This window comes from Eurosta solidaginis, chromosome 1 (genome assembly GCF_040869045.1).
Source record: "Eurosta solidaginis isolate ZX-2024a chromosome 1, ASM4086904v1, whole genome shotgun sequence".
NCBI classification, from domain to species: domain Eukaryota; kingdom Metazoa; phylum Arthropoda; class Insecta; order Diptera; family Tephritidae; genus Eurosta; species Eurosta solidaginis.
This window is the reverse complement of record NC_090319.1, coordinates 329,762,934-329,783,396: the sequence shown is the minus strand read 5'-3', so window position 1 is coordinate 329,783,396 and position 20,463 is coordinate 329,762,934. Positions and strand designations below refer to the sequence as shown.

General features: G+C 34.6%; 1 protein-coding gene across 1 annotated transcript; it reads left to right on the top strand.

The window, feature by feature from the left end:
• The first annotated feature begins 9,648 nt into the window (after positions 1-9,648).
• bb8 (big bubble 8) lies at positions 9,649-13,765 on the top strand. The gene is made up of 5 exons (XM_067773122.1): positions 9,649-10,170; positions 12,351-12,638; positions 12,704-13,008; positions 13,088-13,480; positions 13,544-13,765. Exons 1-5 carry the CDS (start codon positions 9,783-9,785, stop codon positions 13,763-13,765), a joined length of 1,596 nt encoding a protein of 531 aa, XP_067629223.1. The 5' UTR covers positions 9,649-9,782.
• The last annotated feature ends 6,698 nt before the right edge of the window (positions 13,766-20,463 follow it).

Sequence of the window (20,463 nt, the reverse complement as noted above, 5' to 3'; positions counted from 1 at the left end):
TTTTTTTGATTTTTACTATTTTTTAAATAGTACATATTTGTTCCAATTTTAGAAGATTTTGAGAACTTAATTTACAAATCTCAAATATTGGTTCAAAAAGGCGTCTCACATAGCAGTTGAAAACATTTCCAAAGTAAAATGCTTAATTTTAAAATGTGTGTACATTTCCTGTTCTCAAATCAATTTAAAGCAAGGCTGGAATGGAAAGCGAAAATAATAAACAAAAAATCCAATCAACGATCAGTCTTCCTAACAACTACAGGAAGATACTCCAGCAAGTGGCGAAGAAAGTTTAATTATAAACTGTATGAGCTATACACTGACATGCATTAGTGTAAAGAGTTTTTCGCCCCGCGTAACCTGGCACTGTCACCGCCCAAATCATTTATGACAAAGACAAAAAAACGCTCATAACTATATATGTATAAAGCAATTGACAAAAATGGTAATTTTCAGTACACAAATGGCCCAGCCTCGAAATTTTCCAACATCTCTTGGATCAAGCAAGATTTTCCAAACTCTTCTTTTGCATTATACAGTCACTTACTTGTAAATTTATTCACGATTTTACTGAAGGGTCTATCATTAACAGTTCAATTTCTACGAGGGATTTATCGGTTGATCGATCGGTGTTAATTTCTAACTGTTTTTGTGTAGAGCTCTTGAACAAATCAAACTTCTAACTGCTTTTGGTGTATGTATTTTAATAAAATTTTTTTTCTAATAATATACAACGTAATGTAGATGATTCCACAATTTGTTTCAAGGTTCTATCATTAACAGTTAAGGCGCTACGTGGGATAACCGATTTATCGATAACTACAGTCAGCTATGTATACCTTTTGAAACAAGGCAAATGACAAAGTTTCATCCACAATTCGATATAAAGTTCCATCATTAGCCCTTCAAGGCAAAAATGGGAACATATCGGTACACAAATGACCCAGCAGAGAAATTGCCCTACATCTCTTGAACCAAGCAAGATTTTCTAATTTGTTGTTTTGCATTCATGTAGCTACCTACTTGTAGATTAATCCACAATTTTACTGAATGTTCTATCATTAATAAGTTCAATTTCTATGTGCAATTTATCGGTTGATCGATCAGTGCTGATTTCTAATTGTTTTTTGTGTATAGCTCTTAAACAAATCAAAATTCAAAAGTTTTTTCGTTTGCATTAATATGGCTTCATAATTTAGATTGTTACACAATTTGTTTCAATGCTCTTTAAATAACTGTTAAGACGCTACGTGCGTTAATCGGTTTTTCGATAACTCCAGTAAATCCGTGTATATCCCCTGAACAAAGGGAATTTCGAAATTTTTTTGTTTACATTCACAGTTTGACAAAAAAGTTCGATCATTAATCCTTCAAGGCAAAAATTCTTGTTCTATATAAATTAGACTGGGTCGATTTATTAACCGATATAGAGTTTTTTTCGACTTTGATTTTTAAGGTTTTTTTCAGGGCCTACTAAAAAAATTTTCATTTGATTGTAATATTTTCATGTATACCCTGTCCGACCTAGAGATATACGCCTCCGATAAACGCCGCCGCCGCCACCACCGATTTTGGTCGTTTTTCGCACGCCGCCGCCGAATGTCAAAGATATCGGCGCGCCGGCAGCGGCGTCCGGCCCGTTACTATATTTTCTACTCGCTTAAGACTGCTTAGGCCATTTATTGTCATGTCGAAAATTGGTCGGATATGGTTGAAAGTGGTATCAATGAATGCGCAACACTGCCAGTTATAAGAAACTAATTGCGAAATTTAACTCTTTCTAACTGTTCAAAAGTTATTTAAAAAAAACAGGCGTTTCCGATGTCAGCTTAACACGGACTTTGCTTCACCCAATTCACCAAGTTATTAAAAGAAACACTAAAAGAAAAGTTTTATAATAAATTTGTATGCTCACTTTGCATATTTTTTTCAAAAAATTAATAATGAACAATGAATTCAAATGAAATCGCGTGGGCTCACATTCAAATATCTGCTGTTTATTTGCGAAACTATACAATAGCGTCTGAAATGTTAATTTTGATTTTCACACTTCATCCTTCAACACCCAAGTCTCCCGGTTTGACATTTCCTAGAGTTGGCGGCCCTATCCAAAGCTAGTCCCTTGGAGTGAATCACATTGATTATAGCCTATCAACCAAGTTTAAATATCAGCTACACGTTACGGTTCCTTTTACAAATGTGAATACGTAGGCACATTCATATATTTACTAGGTGAGGCTTTGTCCTTCGCAAGAACACTCAAATTGGTGAAGCAAAAGCTTTCTCAAGATAGTCGCACAAATGACCGGGTGTTCTACTAGCCTAACGTAGGGGATAGTCGAACTGGTCTGAAAACTGAAGGCGGTCATCCATAATGAGCTGTTATATCATAAGGTCGGAAAGGAAGACCATTGAAGTCAATGTATCGAACACAAACGTCTGCAAATTTTGGTCCACATTTAAAAATTTTTTCCACGGTCCTTGTAAAATTTAAAGTATGTAGATCCGCCAAGGATTATATGATTTTCATCCATGAGTTACGCAATGATATCCACTTAGACCGCTTATGATTTCGAGAGCGGCATCTTTGCCGAATAGCTTCTTTCTAACGTTTCAAGGTGTTTTTTTTGTGTAGCTCGGAAGCATAGCGCGACAAAAGCATCCGTCAGAAAGTCAGCGGTGCTATACCTAAAGCTCTTGGAACGTGACGTCAACGAGAGTATGAGTTCGAAGTCGCAGTCCTATGGCTGCTATGCTGGCCTATGGTATAAGGGCCAGGATGCGTGGTAGTGGTCGGGACTGCTACTGTTCCCACGTCGGGAAGCTCTTAGAAACAGCAGAAAAAACTGAAGGCGCTCTTTGGCATTAATGGTAATCGTTAAAGCGCCACGAGAGTCATGACTCATGACTATTAGTAGATAATTGATAGCAAGCGTAAGTCGCCTTTATTCGTGACCAGCATGTAGCCACAAATGATTTAAAGAAATCGCGCCGACGACGTGTATTAGAGTTAGCCCAGAACATCTCCTTCGGTGAAACTACGCTACAAAAGTATGACCATTTTCTCCCTCTCCCCGCAAGGAGCTACTCTCGAAATTTTCTGAACGATACGCGAGATTTTGAGGCAAAAACAGCGGATCTTTCCGAAATGGTCGAAACGTCAATTTCCTTAAATACATATACACAAAACCTTTCCAAATATAATGTTTTTATATGTTTGTATGTTTAATTGTGTCTTCAATTTTACTTAAGATTGTTTAAGACATAATGAGCTTAACACCGGTAAATAATAATGGTTATTCAATTATTTTTTTGGTTTTATTGGGAAAAACTGAAAAGAAGAAAACATTTACCGGCCTATTGTGATGGTACCATTTCGAAAACCGCCACTTCATCATCGTCAGGCAATTTCGTAATGTTTTTATTTATTTCAACAGGTTTCCCCGGTGAAACTTACCGGTGTTAAGCTCATTAATTCTTAAAAAATCTTAAATTATTTTTTTTTAATATTCGCTCTACAAGCCTCCCAAATACTCATCCACAAGTTCATGATATTGTTCCAGATCGTCAAACATACCATTGGCATCAGCAGTATGTTTCCATATTCATTAGTTGTGGACAATTTGATACTCTGAAGTCCAGCCATTCAAGAGGTTTACGCCGATCACTTTGTCGGCGCGCCGGTATATAATAGAGCCTCTACTCCGACCTAAAAATGTCCGCTTAAAACGTTTTCGATAACAGTTTTTTTGAAAAAAACAAAAAAATAAAAAATATATAGAGGGTATACATATGAAAATTTATTTAGTAGGTCATGAAAAAACATATAAAAATCAAAGTCGAAAAAAAATTAAAAAAAATTAAATTTCGCAGGCTCGAAAATAATTTTAAGCAACTATACTAACTATAAGCAAGGTTGCTAGTTTAGTCCACTTGGACCAAAAAAGTTCCCTTCCAACCCCATTTGGTCCGTTTAAGGTGTATCAATTTTATATTGTCGTGTGTGTGAGTCGTTTACCGCTCTAAACTAACTATTTAGCTGGTCCTTGTTTTCAATTTTGGTCCTTTTTAGGCAGTAGCCACGATTTTGTTACTTTTATTTTTCACTGAGGTAAAAATTCACAACACTGCCCACAACTTTTGCCACGCTTTCATATAACGCCCACATATAATTTTCAATTTACTTCAATGAAATTCATACCACAATAATTGCTCAGTCAATAAAATATAGCAGAACAATGACATTTCACCTGGGAGATAACTAAGGCGTGTCATTAAAATGAAAACTGTTCAATTTTAGGGCAAACACATAACACAGACTTATAAGAAAAAGTCTTGTTTTAGTGGCTAGATATTTCGATCGGTTATCATACAGTTTTCATGATAGTTTTTTGTCACTAGTCGCGCTAAAAGAATTTATTTGAAATGCACGTGTGCCTCTAAGAAATTTGATAGGGCTTGCCACTGATGGAGCCATTACGATGGCCGTCAAGTTAAATGAATTGAAAAATGTAAAAGAATGGAACTAATTTGATTTATATTAAGGGTACTTGCCACTCACTTAATTTATGTTCAAGCATACTGAGAGATATTTGAGGTTGTTGAGGAATATATCAACGTGGCACACAAAACGTACCATTTTCAAAATTCTTACAAAGAAATTCTATGCAACATTTTGAAAGGGGGTTACTTGTCGATTGGCATGTGATATTTGAAATCTTTCTCACACAGCTCAAATTAGCTCAAAGAGTTCGAAAAAATTTCAGGACTATTATGGTTGTTAAGTCATCCAAGATACTTGTCAGCTAATTAGCTTGGCATAAGATATATTTTAAGTGGAAGTAAGGCACAAATACTTCTCGAAAGCGATAACTCTATAAATATACCTCGAATGGTGATCAAAAAAATGTATTTTTATGTTTAGCTTTTGAAGAAAATGCAAAAGAGATTTGATTTCGGAAGAAGTGTTTTGTGTTTGAATAGCAAATCCACATTTTTCAATACAAAACAAAAAGAGAAAAGAAAATGTTTAACCTGAAAACGGTTATTCACAATCCGTAGCTTATACTTGCTATTGCAACATTTCCAATATGAATTGCACAAAACTCTTAACTGCCTTACTTTATTTTTGTTTGTGCAGTTTGAATCAAAGCAAAGTCTCCTATAAGCTATGTTAGTAAAATTGTATAAGGAAACCACGGATACATCCCAGCTTTATATTTTACAACGAAAACGAAAATCTTGTGAATTGCTGAATTGTTTGTGTCACAATAAAATAAAACAAACATTTGGTCCTATTTTTTGGGATCTGGTTCCTTTTTCGACGAGTTTTGGTCCCAAATATAAACATGGTGTGGAAATAAAAAAAATCTTACGAATTTTGATTCGTTCAAGAGATATATACAAAAAGCAGTTAGTAGTCAGCATTAATCGATCAACCGATAAATCGCAAGTAGAAACTTGTTTCAACTTTTGGATTGATCCACAAGTAGTTGGATATATAATGCAAGACAAAACCTAAGAAAATCTCGATTGGTTCAAGATAAATAGGCAACTAGCAGACCGGGCAGACGTTGTTCTGCCCTAAATTTGGTATATCTGCATACATTTTAATAAGCTTTTTCCGTCTAAATCTGCCCTCCCCCCTCTACACTTTTTCCTAATCTTTTTATTCACTTTTCCCTCCGTCTTTTTCGCTTCATCTATCTCCATCTTCGTCTCATTCTATCTCTTTCTCTCTTTTCTCTTCCTCTCTTTTCTCTTCTCTCAAGTTCTTCTCATTCTTCTTCATCCCTTATTGCCAGTCCCAGAGGGTGGTATGTATTTTGTTCCAGTCCCATTCCGAGTCTCAGTCCCAGTCCCTCTCCGAGTCTCGGACCCAGTCCTAGTCCTAATCCCAGTCCCCGTCCGTCTCTGGTCTACTTCCCGGAAAAAGCGTCGTAAATACTAATAATAAACAATTGTATATACCAAATTTCGGGCAAATCGAATAGGACATATGTAAATAGGTATATGAGTATTATTAATTCATGTCTTTATTTTGGCTCCGCATGCATATTTATCAGTTTTGCCAGGTTGATGCGACTAACTGGAATATAGCAATAAAGATTACTTCAAAGCTCTCATCAACAGCTTCAATTTGATACCCTTTATGTAAAAACACATCCTAGTGTTACCATGATCCACGTTTTGGCCTATATCTCGAGACCCAGTCACCAATAGGTATGTAAACTAACCTGTATTAGAGCACTCATCAACAGGTTCAGTTTGATACCCATAATGTAAAAACACTGTCTAGGGGTATCCGGGTCCACGTTTTGGCCTATATCTCGAGACCCTAGCCATCCAGAGGTATGAAAATTACCCTCAAGCACTCATCAACAGCTTTCATTTGATATCCATATTCTATAAACACATTCTAGTGGTACCCGGGTCCTCGTTTTGGCCTATATCTCAAGACCCTCTCCAAACACCGGCTACCAACTAACACACATTTTAGCCTTTCTTTTTATACTCAGTTGAGCATAGCTCACAGAGTATATTAACTTTGATTGGATAAAGGTTGGTTGTACAGGTATAAAGGAATCGAGATAGATATAGACTTCCATATATCAAAATCATCAGTATCGAAAAAAAATTCGATTGAGCCATGTCCATCCGTCCGTCCGTCTGTCCGTTAACACGATAACTTGAGTAAATTTTGAGGTATCTTGATGAAATTTGGTATGTAGGTTCCTGCGCACTCATCTCAGATCGCTATTTAAAATGAACGATATCGGACAATAACCACGACCACATTTTCGATATCGAAAATTTCGAAAAATCGAAAAAGTGCGATAATTCATTACCAAATACGGATTAAGCGATGAAACTTGGTAGGTGAGTTGAACTTTTGACGTAGAATAGAAAACTATTAAAATTTTGGACAATGGGTGTGGCACCGCCCACTTTTAAAAGAAGGTAATTTAGAAGTTTTGCAAGCTGTCATTTGGCAGTCGTTGAAGATATCATGATGAAGTTTGGCAGGAACGTTACTCCTATTACTATATGTCTGCTTAATAAAAATTAGCAAAATCGGAGAACGACCACGCCCACTTTTAAAAAAAAATTTTTTTTAAATTCAAATTTTAAAAGAAAAGTTGATATCTTTACAGTATATAAGTAAATTATGTCAACATTCAACTCCAGTAATGATATGGTGTAACAAAAAACAAAAATAAAAGAAAATTTCAAAATGGGCGTGGCTCCGCCCTTTTTCATTTAATTTGTCTAGGATACTTTTAATGCCATAAGTCGAACAAAAATTTACCAATCCTTGTGAAATTTGGTAGAGGCTTAGATTCTAGGACGATAACTGTTTTCTGTGAAAAAGGGCGAAATCGGTTTGAAGCCACGCCCAGTTTTTATACACAGTCGACCGTCTGTCCTTCCGCTCGGCCGTTAACACGATAACTTGAGCAAAAATCGATATATCTTTACTAAACTCCGTTCACGTACTTATCTGAACTAACTTTGTATGGGTGTAAAAAATGGCCGAAATCCGACTATGACCACGCCCACTTTTTCGATATCGAAAATTACGAAAAATGAAAAAAATGCAATAATTATATACCAAATACGAAAAAAGGGATGAAACATGGTAATTGGATCGGTTTATTAACGCAAAATATAACTTTAGAAAAAAACTTGGTAAAATGGGTGTGACACCTACCATATTAAGTAGAAGAAAATGAAAAAGTTTGCAAGGCGAAATCAAAAGCCCTTGGAATCTGGGCAGGAATACTGTTCGTGGTATTACATATATAAATAAATTAGCGGTACCCGACAGATGATGTTCTGGATCATCCTGGTCCACATTTTGGTCGATATCCCGAAAACGCCTTCACATATACAACTAAGGGCAACTCCCTTTTAAAACCCTCATTAATACCTTTAATTTGATACCCATATCGTACAAACACATTCTAGAGTCACCCCTGGGCCACGTTTATGGCGATATCTCGAAAAGGCGTCCACCTATAGAACTAAGGCCCACGCCCTTTTAAAATACTCATTAACACCTTTCATTTGATACCCATATTGTACAAACCCATTCTAGAGTCACCCCTGGTCCACGTTTATGGCGATATCCCGAAAAGGCGTCCACCCATAGAACTAAGGCCCACTCCCTTTTAAAACACTTATTAACACCTTTCGTTTGATACCCATATTGTACAAACGCATTCTAGAATCAACCCTGGTCCACTTTTATAACGATATTCCGAAAAGGCGTCCACCTATAGAACTAAGGCCCACTCCCTTTTAAAATACTCATTAACACCTTTCATTTGATACCCATATCGTACAAACACATTCTAGAGTCACCCCTGGGCCACGTTTATGGCGATATCTCGAAAAGGCGTCCACATATAGAACTAAGTCCCACTCCTTTTTAAAATACTCATTAACACCTTTCATTTGATACCCATATCGTAAAAAAAATTCTAGAGTCACCCCTGGCCTACCTTTATGGCGATATCTCGAAAACGCATCCACCAATAGAACTAAGGCCTACTCCCTTTTAAAATACTCATTAACACCTTTCATTTGATACCCATATCGTATAAACACATTCTAGAGTCACCCCTGGTCCACCTTTATGGCGATATCTCGAAAAGGCGTCCACCTATAGAACTAAGGCCCAAGCCCTTTTAAAATACTCATTAACACCTTTCATTTGATACCCATATTGTACAAACCCATTCTAGAGTCACCCCTGGTCCACGTTTATGGCGATATCCCGAAAAGGCGTCCACCCATAGAACTAAGGCCCACTCCCTTTTAAAACACTTATTAACACCTTTCGTTTGATACCCATATTGTACAAACGCATTCTAGAGTCAACCCTGGTCCACTTTTATAACGATATTCCGAAAAGGCGTCCACCTATAGAACTAAGGCCCACTCCCTTTTAAAATACTCATTAACACCTTTCATTTGATACCCATATAGTACAAACAAATTCTAGAGTCACCCCTGGTCCACCTTTATGGCGATATCTCAAAAAGGCGTCCACATATAGAACTAAGGCCCACACCCTCTTAAAATACTAATTAACACCTTTCATTTGATACTCATATCGTACAAACAAATTCTAGAGTCAGGCCTGGTCCACCTTTATGGCGATATCCCTAAATGGCGTCCACCTATAGAACTATGGCCCACTCCCTCTTAAAATACTCGTTAATACCTTCCATTTGATACACATGTCATACAAACACATTCCAGGGTTACCCTAGGTTCTTTTTACAACATGGTGATTTTCCCCGATCGCTCAACCGATAAATCGCGCATGGAAATTAAACCGATAATGATGGAGCCATGAGTCAAATTGTGGATTGATCTACAATTTGTTACATATATATTTCAAAACTTTTGCATCCGGGTTGATCCAAGAAATATACACAGCTTGTCTGTAGTTATCGATAAACCGATTTACACACGTAGCGCCTTAATTATATACATGAAATTTGTTTTGAGTGAAACTACCTTACAATATTAACACCTTGTTTAGACTCATAAAAATGCAACTGGTTATATAAAATTACTTTTGCTCAAAACAAAAAAAAAAAATCAGAAAAATTGTATGACACAGAAAGTGAAGAAATTTTTATTGAATTTCTTCAATTTACAATCAGAAATAATAGCTTAAAAATTTTTTACAGCTAAAAAACTTATTTTTGACCAAACAACAAGAAATATATACCGCAAATAATTGAAAATTGCACATATTGGAACGCAAAATGTTAACGAAGCTTAATGTATTCCCTAAATCATCAACACTATTGCGGAAAATATTATGCTGGACAACAATACGACAAAAACATGAGATACCAAAACATTTAACAAATATACCCAAAGAAAAAGATCCACCATTTGCAAGCATGGTTGAGTATTATTATCATTCGGCAGCACAACTGATGGAACCAATGATGATCAAGGAGTTGGAGAAGTATCCATATATGAAGAAGGAAGCACGCGAAAAACGTGTAGCTGCTATGTTGAAGATGATTGGGAGTACTACGAATTTGTTGGAAGTTACATTTCCAATAATTAAAGGTGATGGCACTTACGAGTTGATAACCGGTTATCGAGCTCATCACACAAGACACCGTTTGCCGTTGAAGGGTGGTAAGTGGGAATGCTTATAAGGACGTTAATAAGCTCGTCCATCTCATTGTCTCAAATAAATATTTTAAATTTTTTTTTTTTTTTTTGAGGCTCTTTTGCTCCTTACTTTCATGTCTAATGATTTTTAGCTCATATTGTTCACTTCCTTGCACCAAATATCCTTGTTCCGGCGATCAACTTTACAGCTTGTTCTAACACAATGCTATAGGCGTAAGTTACTCTCGGGAGCTTGCAGCGATGCTTTTGTAGTTCGGAGCCGTGCAGCGGTGTGAATGCTCGCTTCTTGTTGGTCCTCCGATGTTTGGCACCAACCTACTTAGCAGATATGCCTTTCCTGTCACAAGCTGATTTGGTGCCCTAAATAGGTACCTACCTCGTTTTGTTAGCACATTTCCAGCGAAGGTGTCGAAGCCAACTTCTAACCGAGTCTAGCCATTCTTTCGTGCGTGCCATGACTTCATTGAGTTGTCTTGGTATAATTTCTGCAATATTGCCTGCGTACCCGTATAAAAATGTTTTCCAGGCATTTAACAATTGAGATATTTTTTGTGGCTGACGTTCTATAGATCAGGACCAATATACTGATCCGCATATATTTTCATGGCATACACACCAACTGCAGTTTGGTATATGAGGATAGGATATCTAAGATGGGTTCCGATAGCGCGCCTTGTGTAGCATGGAACTTGTAGTCGATGCTCTAACGACGTTTACTTATTTCGCGCTACTTGAAGTATTTTTAACGTGATATCTAAAAGTTGTGTGCAAAAACTGCCGCTGTGGGGAGTATCTTAATCAAGAGAAAGGTGTGCAGTGGCATGCCACGAGAGGTGCTCTATCTATTATTGGTGGTGATAGTAAACGAGCTTTGGTAGGCTAGAAGCAGACGGCTGCCGAGTTGTAGCGTACGCAAATGACTTGGCGATTTGCAGGGCTCTCCGGGCCTGGCTGTAAAAACTAAAAAAACGGAGCTGAGTCTTCCCCTGAAGGAATATAGAGTCCCTGTAATTAGGACTCCTTTCATTGGCGCAGAATCGTTTGTACTGATTGTTATAGGGATGGATACTTCAGTAGTATTGAAGATAAAAAACTGCCCGGTAGCCCAATGTGGAGGATAGGGCTATGGAGTCTCGCCATGAGTAGACGCTGGCAGCATTACACGATGCAGGTTGGGGGGGCTAAGGCCCACTTGCAGAACAGCAGTTTAACTTTAAAACTCTGAGTTAACATGGCATGAGGGGTTAAATTCATACGTTTTGACAAATTTTTTTAATTAAGTCTTAGCTAAAAAGAATTACATGCCGTTCAGCGAGTAAGGGGCGACTTTAATCCAAAAACCTATAAGGTTTGTCGCGTTTGTCTGCCGGGATCTCGATGTAAGCCAGAGGTTTAAGCTGTCCGATAACAGTTGTATCCTCTAAACAGAAGTTGCAGCGATTAGGGATGTGGTAAATGGCACGCTATCCAGAGATACTTAGGTTTGAGAATACAACATGTACTCGAATATCTTAGCGACTTTTATACAATGATGCCATTGACGGGGGTATGTGAGTGTTTTGCCCGATTATGTTGAACTGTTTTGTGGTTAAGATCATTTGGGTCCAGAGCAGTAGCAGTATTACCGGCATCTTTCACGCGGATCTCTTAACCCACATGGGTACAACATAACCCGATATGAGTTGTTCAGAGTCCCGCTGGCCCCTATGGTCTGCTTTTAGATGCATGTTCAGCTCAACAAAATGTTAGCAGACACTACCTATTGCAAGGTAGAGATACCTTTCTAGCCGCAAGTGGGTGGTAGGCGATCTACCGACATTGTTTGTCTCAACAGCGTTCAACTATATGTGGTCATTGGTGCTTTGTTAAGTCACAGCCCAATGACAATCCATGCAGTACATCTTAATATACTGTAAAACCTATTTCGCTGCAGCTGCATGGAAGGTGATGAGGTGGAATCATTAAATTATTTCAAGCTTGACTGTCAAGCTTTTTCCAACGCTGTCGGTTCTCACTTGAGCTTTCCCTGCCGGGGTGCCACCTTAACCCAACCTAACCATGCAGTTTCATATGCACCCTTTAACCTAAGTGGTTCGGTATAAACATGTATAAATTGTGAAACCTTTTTGGACTATGCCTGTAGTCCATCTGAAAATCATTTATTTTTGGTTTTCTCTTCATAGGAATACGTTACGCCATGGATGTGGATGCCGATGAGATTCGTGCTTTAGCTTATTTGATGGCTTTCAAGACCGCTTGTGTAAATGTGCCTTTTGGAGGCTCCAAAGGTGGCGTGAGAATAGATCCGAAAAAATATACAGCCAAAGAATTACAAACAATTACACGACGCTACACCATGGAGTTGCTGAGACGTAATATGATAGGCCCAGGTATAGATGTACCCGCACCAGATGTAAACACAGGCGAACGAGAGATGAGTTGGCTCGTAGACCAATATTTAAAAACTTTTGGTGAGTATGATGAATCATAAAAAAGGAAGTATGAATTATCGATATATTACTAAAATTTCTTTTAGGATACAGTGATGTCAACGCATTAGCCATCACAACTGGTAAACCGGTTGCCATCGGTGGCATAAATGGGCGTACGGCGGCAACGGGACGTGGTCTATTCAAAGCAGCCGAATGTTTTCTGTTGGATAAAGAGTGGATGGATTTATTGGGTTGGAAAACTGGTTGGAAAGATAAGACCGTAATTGTACAGGGTTTCGGTAATGTAGGATCGCATGCATCCGTATTTGTTGTCGAAGCTGGCGCAAAACTCATTGGCGTAGAAGAAATTGATGTGTCATTAGTTAATGATAAGGGTATAGATGCGAAGGTAGTATATTTTACATACTTGTTTTCATTACTTGTTTCAATTCCAAAAACTAACTCTTTATTCATATCTCCTACCACAGGACCTGATGCAATATTATATCAAAAATAAAAGGTCAATTAAAGGATACCCCAAAGCTACAGAGAAAAAGGGCAGTCTGTTGGGTGAAAAATGTGACATTTTGATGCCTTGCGCAACACAAAAAGTACTCACAGCAGAAAATGCCGACAAAGTGCAAGCCAAATTGATTTTAGAAGGCGCTAATGGACCATCTACACCAGCTGCCGATGCAATTCTACGCAACAAGAATGTGCTAATCATACCCGATATGTATTGCAATGCTGGTGGTGTAACGGTATCGTATTTTGAATATTTAAAAAACATCAACCATGTGTCTTATGGAAAAATGCATGTAAAACGCGAACAATCCATGATCAATGAAATCTTCAATTCGTTGAATAAGGATAAAAAAGGTGTAAGTGTATCTGCTTGATTTTCGAAGATAGCTGCTCATAATTCTGTGCAATTTTGTTTATAGGACTTTAAACCAAATGATAAACTAAAGCGCATACGTGATTGTACCAAAGAGGCAGAAATTGTTGATGCTAGTTTGCAAACCGTTATGGAAACGGCTGCTGAAGGTATCAAAGAGGTGGCTAACGAATATGCACTTTGCAATGATTTACGTACGGCTGCATTCATTTATTCGATCTCAAAGATATTCCGTGCCCTTGAAGTGACGGGTATTTCACAGCAATAATTCGATGGCCTTTCATGTTGTGCATGTTATCGAAAATTTGTCGACAAAATATTTTTATTATATTATTATTTTTTATATTAAATATAATCTGGAGCAGATTTGTTATATTTTTGTTTGTATCTTATACAATAAAACAAAATATATTTTAAATTTACTTAAAAAATAAAATAAATAAATGTAAGGTGCGATAACCTCAGAAGAGATTTTAGTCCGAGCTTCTCTTGCAATTTGCGTCGTACTCTTTATTAATTTTTCCTACAAATTGCCGGGACGGGACCTACTTGTTTTATGCCGACCCCGAACGGTATCTGAGTTTTCTGTTTTCGCAGATGAGTTTTCACTGAGTGCTTTTCAAAGCAGAATTACACTCGGAGTGCTTGCCAAACACTGCCGAGGGGCGACCCCGCTTAGAAAATTTTTCTTCTAATTGAAAAACCTAAATGTTGTATGTTGCTTTGCCCGGGGTGTGAACCCAGGGCATTCGGTGTGGTAGGCGGAGCACGCTACCATCCGATCACGGTGGCCGCCCAATTAAATTTCCTTAAAAGGTCATAAATTGAAATTTTATTTTTTATTTTTTTTTACTATTTTATTTTTATTTATTTTGTTTTATTTTACTTTATTTTTTGTTTTTTATTTTTTTTTTGTATTTTAGTTTATTTTTTATTTTATTGTATTTTATTTCGTTACATTTTATTTAATTTTACTTGTTTTTATTAATTTTTTCTTATTTAATAAAATTTATTTTTAAATTTTTTATTTTAAGTTATATTATTTTATTTCATCTTATTTTGTTTTAGATTTTATTTATTTCAGTTTAAATTGTTATTCAATTTAATTATCTTTGCTTTTATTTTATTAATTTTTTTGTATTTTATTTTGCTTGATTTTATTTATTTTAATTTATATAGTTTTACTTCATTTTATTTTTTTTTTCTTTTAATTTTTTTTTTTACTTGTTTGATTTAATTTAATTTGACTTCATAAAATTTTTTTTATTTTAGTTTATTTTGTTAATTTTATTTTATATCGTAATATTTTATTTAATGTTATTTTTTTTTGTTTAGTTTATGGAATTTATTTTTTAAAATTTTTTATTTAAAATTATTTTATTATTTTATTTTATCAAATCTTGTTTTAATCTTTATTTTTTTACTTAATTTTATGTTTTGTTAAATTATGATTTTTAGTTTAATATAATTTAATTGAATTTTTTTAATTTAAATTTATTTTATTTTGTTTTCTTTCCATTTATATTATTTCGTTTGATTTTATTTTATATCGTAATATTTTATTTAATGTTATTTTTTTTTGTTTAGTTGTTTATGGAATTTATTTTTTAAAATTTTTTATTTAAAATTATTTTATTATTTTATTTTATCAAATCTTGTTTTAATCTCTATTTTTTTACTTAATTTTATGTTTTGTTAAATTATGATATTTAGTTTAATATAATTTAATTGAATTTTTTAAATTTAAATTTATTTTATTTTGTTTTCTTTCCATTTATATTATTTCGTTTGATTTTATTTTATTTATTTCCTAGAAGATCCGGCAGACGTCCTGCCCTGAATTTGGCCTATCTGCATACATTTTAATAAGCTTTTTCCGTCTGACTCTGTCCTCCCCCCCCCCCCCCCCCCCCCTTCTTCACTTTTTCCTAGCTCTTTTAGTCACTCGTCCCTCCGTATTTTTCGCTTCATCTATCTCTTTCTTCGTCTCATTCTTTCTCTTTCTCAATCTCCTTCTCTCTTTTTTCTTCTCTCAATTTCTTCTCATTCTTCTGCATCCCTTATTGTCTGTCCCAGAGGGTGATATGTATTTTATTCCAGTCCCACTCCCAGTCCCACTCCGAGTCTCAGTCCCAGTCCTAGTCCTAATTCCAGTCCCAGTCCGTCTGTGGATAATATATTACTCTGTACTAAAGCACTCATCAACAGCTTTCATTTGATATCCATATTGTATAAACACTGTCTAGGCATTCACTGGCCCACGTTTTGGCCTATATCTCGAGACCCTAGTCAACCAGGGGTATGAAAATTACCCTCTACACAACTAAAGACTCTCCTGAATTAAATTCGAGCCCCCTCAGAAACCCCCCACCCTCTCGGCGGGCCTGGTGATGTGCTATACTTGATATCAGTCGCTATAATATTTTTTATTGATAAGCACGTTGTTTAATTAAACACCAAGCAATTACACGGAAGTATGTCCGCACCACCTGAAAATATGGGTGCCACTGCGTATACGTAACATTTTATTATTACGCATAAACAAATAAAAAAAATTGCAATAAAATAATATTGCGACTATAAACTGAGATATAACCTATCCTATATTTCAAGTTAAATCAAACTACATATAGATAGATAGATAGATAGATTGATATTTATTATTAATATGTTTACATATTTTTTGATTTCACAATAAATTTTAAATATCACAAATTCATTTTCAATTCACAGACGTGTATGATATATATATATATTAAGTAATAAAAAGTAAAAAGTAATAAAAAATATTTTAGCCCCGAATAAGATCTATACATAGCCGTTTAAAATTCATAATATTATTCTCTCGTTTGATATAATCAGGTAACGAGTTAAATATGTTAAGGCCCTTATATAATAATGTGTTTTGGGCTGCAGTAGTCCGCTGTAATCCTAGTCGAAAGTCATTCGCATTCCGCACAGCATATTGGTGTGTATCTCTAACATACTGAATGCAACTTGTTAAATACATCGGCGCCCTGTTCTGTTTAATTTTAAAAATCATTATTAGTGTATTGAGCATCAGTTTTTGCTCAATATTTAGCCATTTCAATGTTTCAAGCATGTGACTTATTGGGGTGTATTTGTGGCATTTTATTATTGATCTCATACATTTGTTTTGTAATTTCTGTATCCTTCCTATTTGTGATTGGTTACAAGATGTGTACAGAATTGTGGAACAGTATTCAAAATGTGGCTTTATGATTGTATTGTATATTTTTATTGCTGTTAAAGTGTCTAATTTATTTCGTATTCTTCTAAAGAAGTAAATCTTTTTTGCAGCTTTTTTACACAAATAGTCCACGTGATTGTTAAATTTGAGCTCATTGTCTATTATTACACCTAAGTATTTCATATTGGTTACTTGCTCAATACTAGTATTATTTATCTCTAAATTTATTTCGCTATTTGTATTTATCACCATTACTTTTGTTTTCTGTTCATTTAATTTGAGCCTATTCATTTTAAGCCATTTCATAATTTCATCTATATCACATTCTAACTTTCGTTTACATTCTTCCACTGTTTCTGCTTCTGTATATACCAATGTATCGTCTGCATACATTACCAATTTGGATTTTGATATCACTTTTTCTATATCATTTATGTAAATTATAAACAGAATTGCTCCCAGAAGAGATCCTTGGGGCACCCCTGTATTCACACATGAAAAACTTGATTTTGTGAATTTTATTTTTGTTTGCTGTCTACGATTTGTAAGGTAGTCCTTAAACCAAAGTAGCTCTTTTCCTCTTATTCCATACATATACAGCTTTTTTATTAGAATACCTCTGTCTATTGTTTCAAATGCTCTTTTAAAATCAAGAAATAGAGCTGCTATTATTGTTTTTCGTGGACGCTTCTTCCACTCACTTACGACGAAGTTTATTGCACTTTCACATGAATGATTCTTACGAAAACCGGACTGGTTTAGAGACAGTATATTATTAGTTTCTAGGTACGTTTGTAGTTGATTTTTCACAACACTTTCCATTATTTTTTCAAATATCTTAAGAGTATTTATTGGACGAAACTCTTCACATTTTTTTGTTTTAGCGATTTTTTCAACTGGCACTACCAATGAGTCCTTCCATTCATTTGGGAATACTCCGCACATTAATGAATGATTTATTAACTTTGTTAAGAAAGGCCCAAGTACATTCCAGTTGTCCAAAATGATCTTTGGGCTCACATTATTCCAATCCTTTTTGTTCTTAAGTTTTTTACAAATTGCCTTTAGTTCGCAAATTTGTATTTCTTTAAAATGAAAGGTTTCAGGACAATGATCAATATTGTTAATATATATTTCTTTATCAATTGACTGATCTATTAATTCTATGCTCTCAATGAAGTATTTATTGAGCTTATCAGCTATTTCATTTTCATCACTTATTTCTTCGTTTTTATAAATTATAGAGCTTATTTCTTTTACATCTTTGCTAAGTATTAAATTTTTAAGTATTCTCCACATTTCTTTTTGATTTGTTGCGCTATTGATTTTTAGCTTAAAGTATTTATTTTTTTCCTTTATTATCTCTTGTTTGTATGTTTTACATATACTTTTATAAATTAACCATGAATTGGTATCGTCCATTACTCTCGCAGCTTGGTATGCTCTAATTTTATTTATTTTTAACTTTTTTAACGTTGAGTTAAACCATTTGTTGCGACTTGAGCGATTTCTAATCGTTCTACTTCTCGTATTAGATACCACCAAATCTTGTATGCACTTTTCCAGAATAACAGTGTTTTCATTTACATCATATGCGTTACTATGTTTTAGGTTTTTGTTTAAAAGCATTCTATTAAATTCACGCTGGTTGTAGTGGAATTGTTCAATTACTTTGTACTTTGGTTTTATTACACTTTCGCGAGTAGGTTTTTCTATAACTATCGACTCATGATCTGATATTTTTAGAGAATGTTGCACTGTTACTCTCAGATTGTGTATATTCGTTAAAACATAATCAATCAAGGTTTTAGAGTTTCTAGTTATTCTAGTATTCTCGTTCATTTTCTGCATTATACCGTTATCATTTGTTATTCTTTCTAATTCTCGCTTGTATAAACTATCTTTCGACCAGTCAATGTTAAAGTCGCCTGCTATTATAAAATCTTTACTTATTTCCGTTATTGTTTCCAGTTTATCTTGAAATGTGTTGCAAAATTCACGTTCCGAGCTATTTGGTGATCTATAAAGCCCCATGATGTACAGCTCGTTGTTATCAACGATGCATTTTATTGTTAATGTCCATATTTTCATATCACTGACTAGACAGTCTACAATATTCGCTTTAATTTCTTTATGCGTGTATATAATAACGCCACCTGTTCTTCGAGAGCTTGATACACACTGAAAACTATTGAAATTTTGTAGTTTTATTTCACTAAGTTCTATGTCTTCGGTTACATGAGTTTCCGATAGAATTATTATATCGTATTGATGCTCTTCTATAATGTGCTCTAACTCCGCTTTATTATTTATAAGTCCTTGTATATTTGCATAAAAAAGTATTATTGACTTTGATTGCTAGTAACCATTTTTTCTCCTTTTAGCTTCCAGTTTATTCACATATAGTGGACAACTTTTACTAAATGTCACGTGATTAATGTCCACATCGATATTTAGTCTTTCTTTCGCACGTATGCAGTTAATACATTTATTTGTTAATTCTCGGTTGCAATCCCTTGAACTATGTTTTTCTAAACATTTCACACAGATTTCTTCATTTTTACATTGTGCGGCTTTGTGGTTGAATCCTCTACATTTATAGCACTGTTGTACCTCAAGGCCATCAAAAACTCTACATATGGGGTGCGAAACAAATTCAAAATCGATTCAGTAGTTTAGGAGTCCATCGCGGCCAAAAATGTTGTGACACGTGTTTTTATATATTAAGATAATTGCTTTTTTCTTTATTTTTCTTATTTGATTTTACATAATTATATTAATTTTAATTTAAAATCTTAGTTTGTTTAATGGTTTTAATTTCATTTCATCTTTGATTATATTACTAAATCAAATTTAGCTTTTTTTTATTCAACACAATTTCATTTATTTATTTTATCTGTGTTTATTTTGTTTTATATTATTATTCAATTTAACTTAGTTCAGTTTTTTATTTTATTAGTTTATTTGATTTTTTGTATCATATTTTATTTTATTTTATCCAACTTTATTTTATTTTATACTTTGTTTTAACTTACTTTACTTTATTTTATTTATTTGTTTTATGTTTTTAGTATTTTTTTATTTTATTTTTTTATATTGTTATTTTTTTATTGCTTTATCCCAGAGAGAGAGACCAAAAAAATGTATCGAACACTCTTTGTTTGGATCAAGTTTTCTTGTGTTTTTCTTGAAAAATTGTATATGGTTTCGACGGCTGAGTAGAATAAAATCCTATCTCAGCTGCAGGGCCAAAACGATATATCTGAGACTATTTTTCAAAACCACTATTTCGGAATTTCCTTCAAAAAATTAATTATTTAGAATTCGGTTGAAGAAGCGCCCTTTTTAAAAATTATTTTTTTTTTTTTTTCAAAAACAAAACGCTTCAGCTAATATGGCGGTTTGAAACTTATTATGATCATAGGTCTACAGACTGAGATGAGGAAAAGTAAAAAAAAAAAAAAGCATCCCAAAACACCCTCTTACCTTCCTAGTTCTTCAAGTACCTTGGTGGCTCAATTTTTTACAAATATCGTTCCTTTCACATTTTTGACAAACACGATTCCAATCAATTTCATTTGATTTTTACATCGAGAGCCGAGCGGACGTGTATATTCATTTTTTTAGTTATATAATACCTTTCTTCTTTTTTTTCATACCGCAGCTAAGATTTGATTTGAAAATCTCATTTTCTGCAATTATAATAACATTAAAAAGCGTAGAAAGATAACATTCAAATAAATTTTACCAGCATC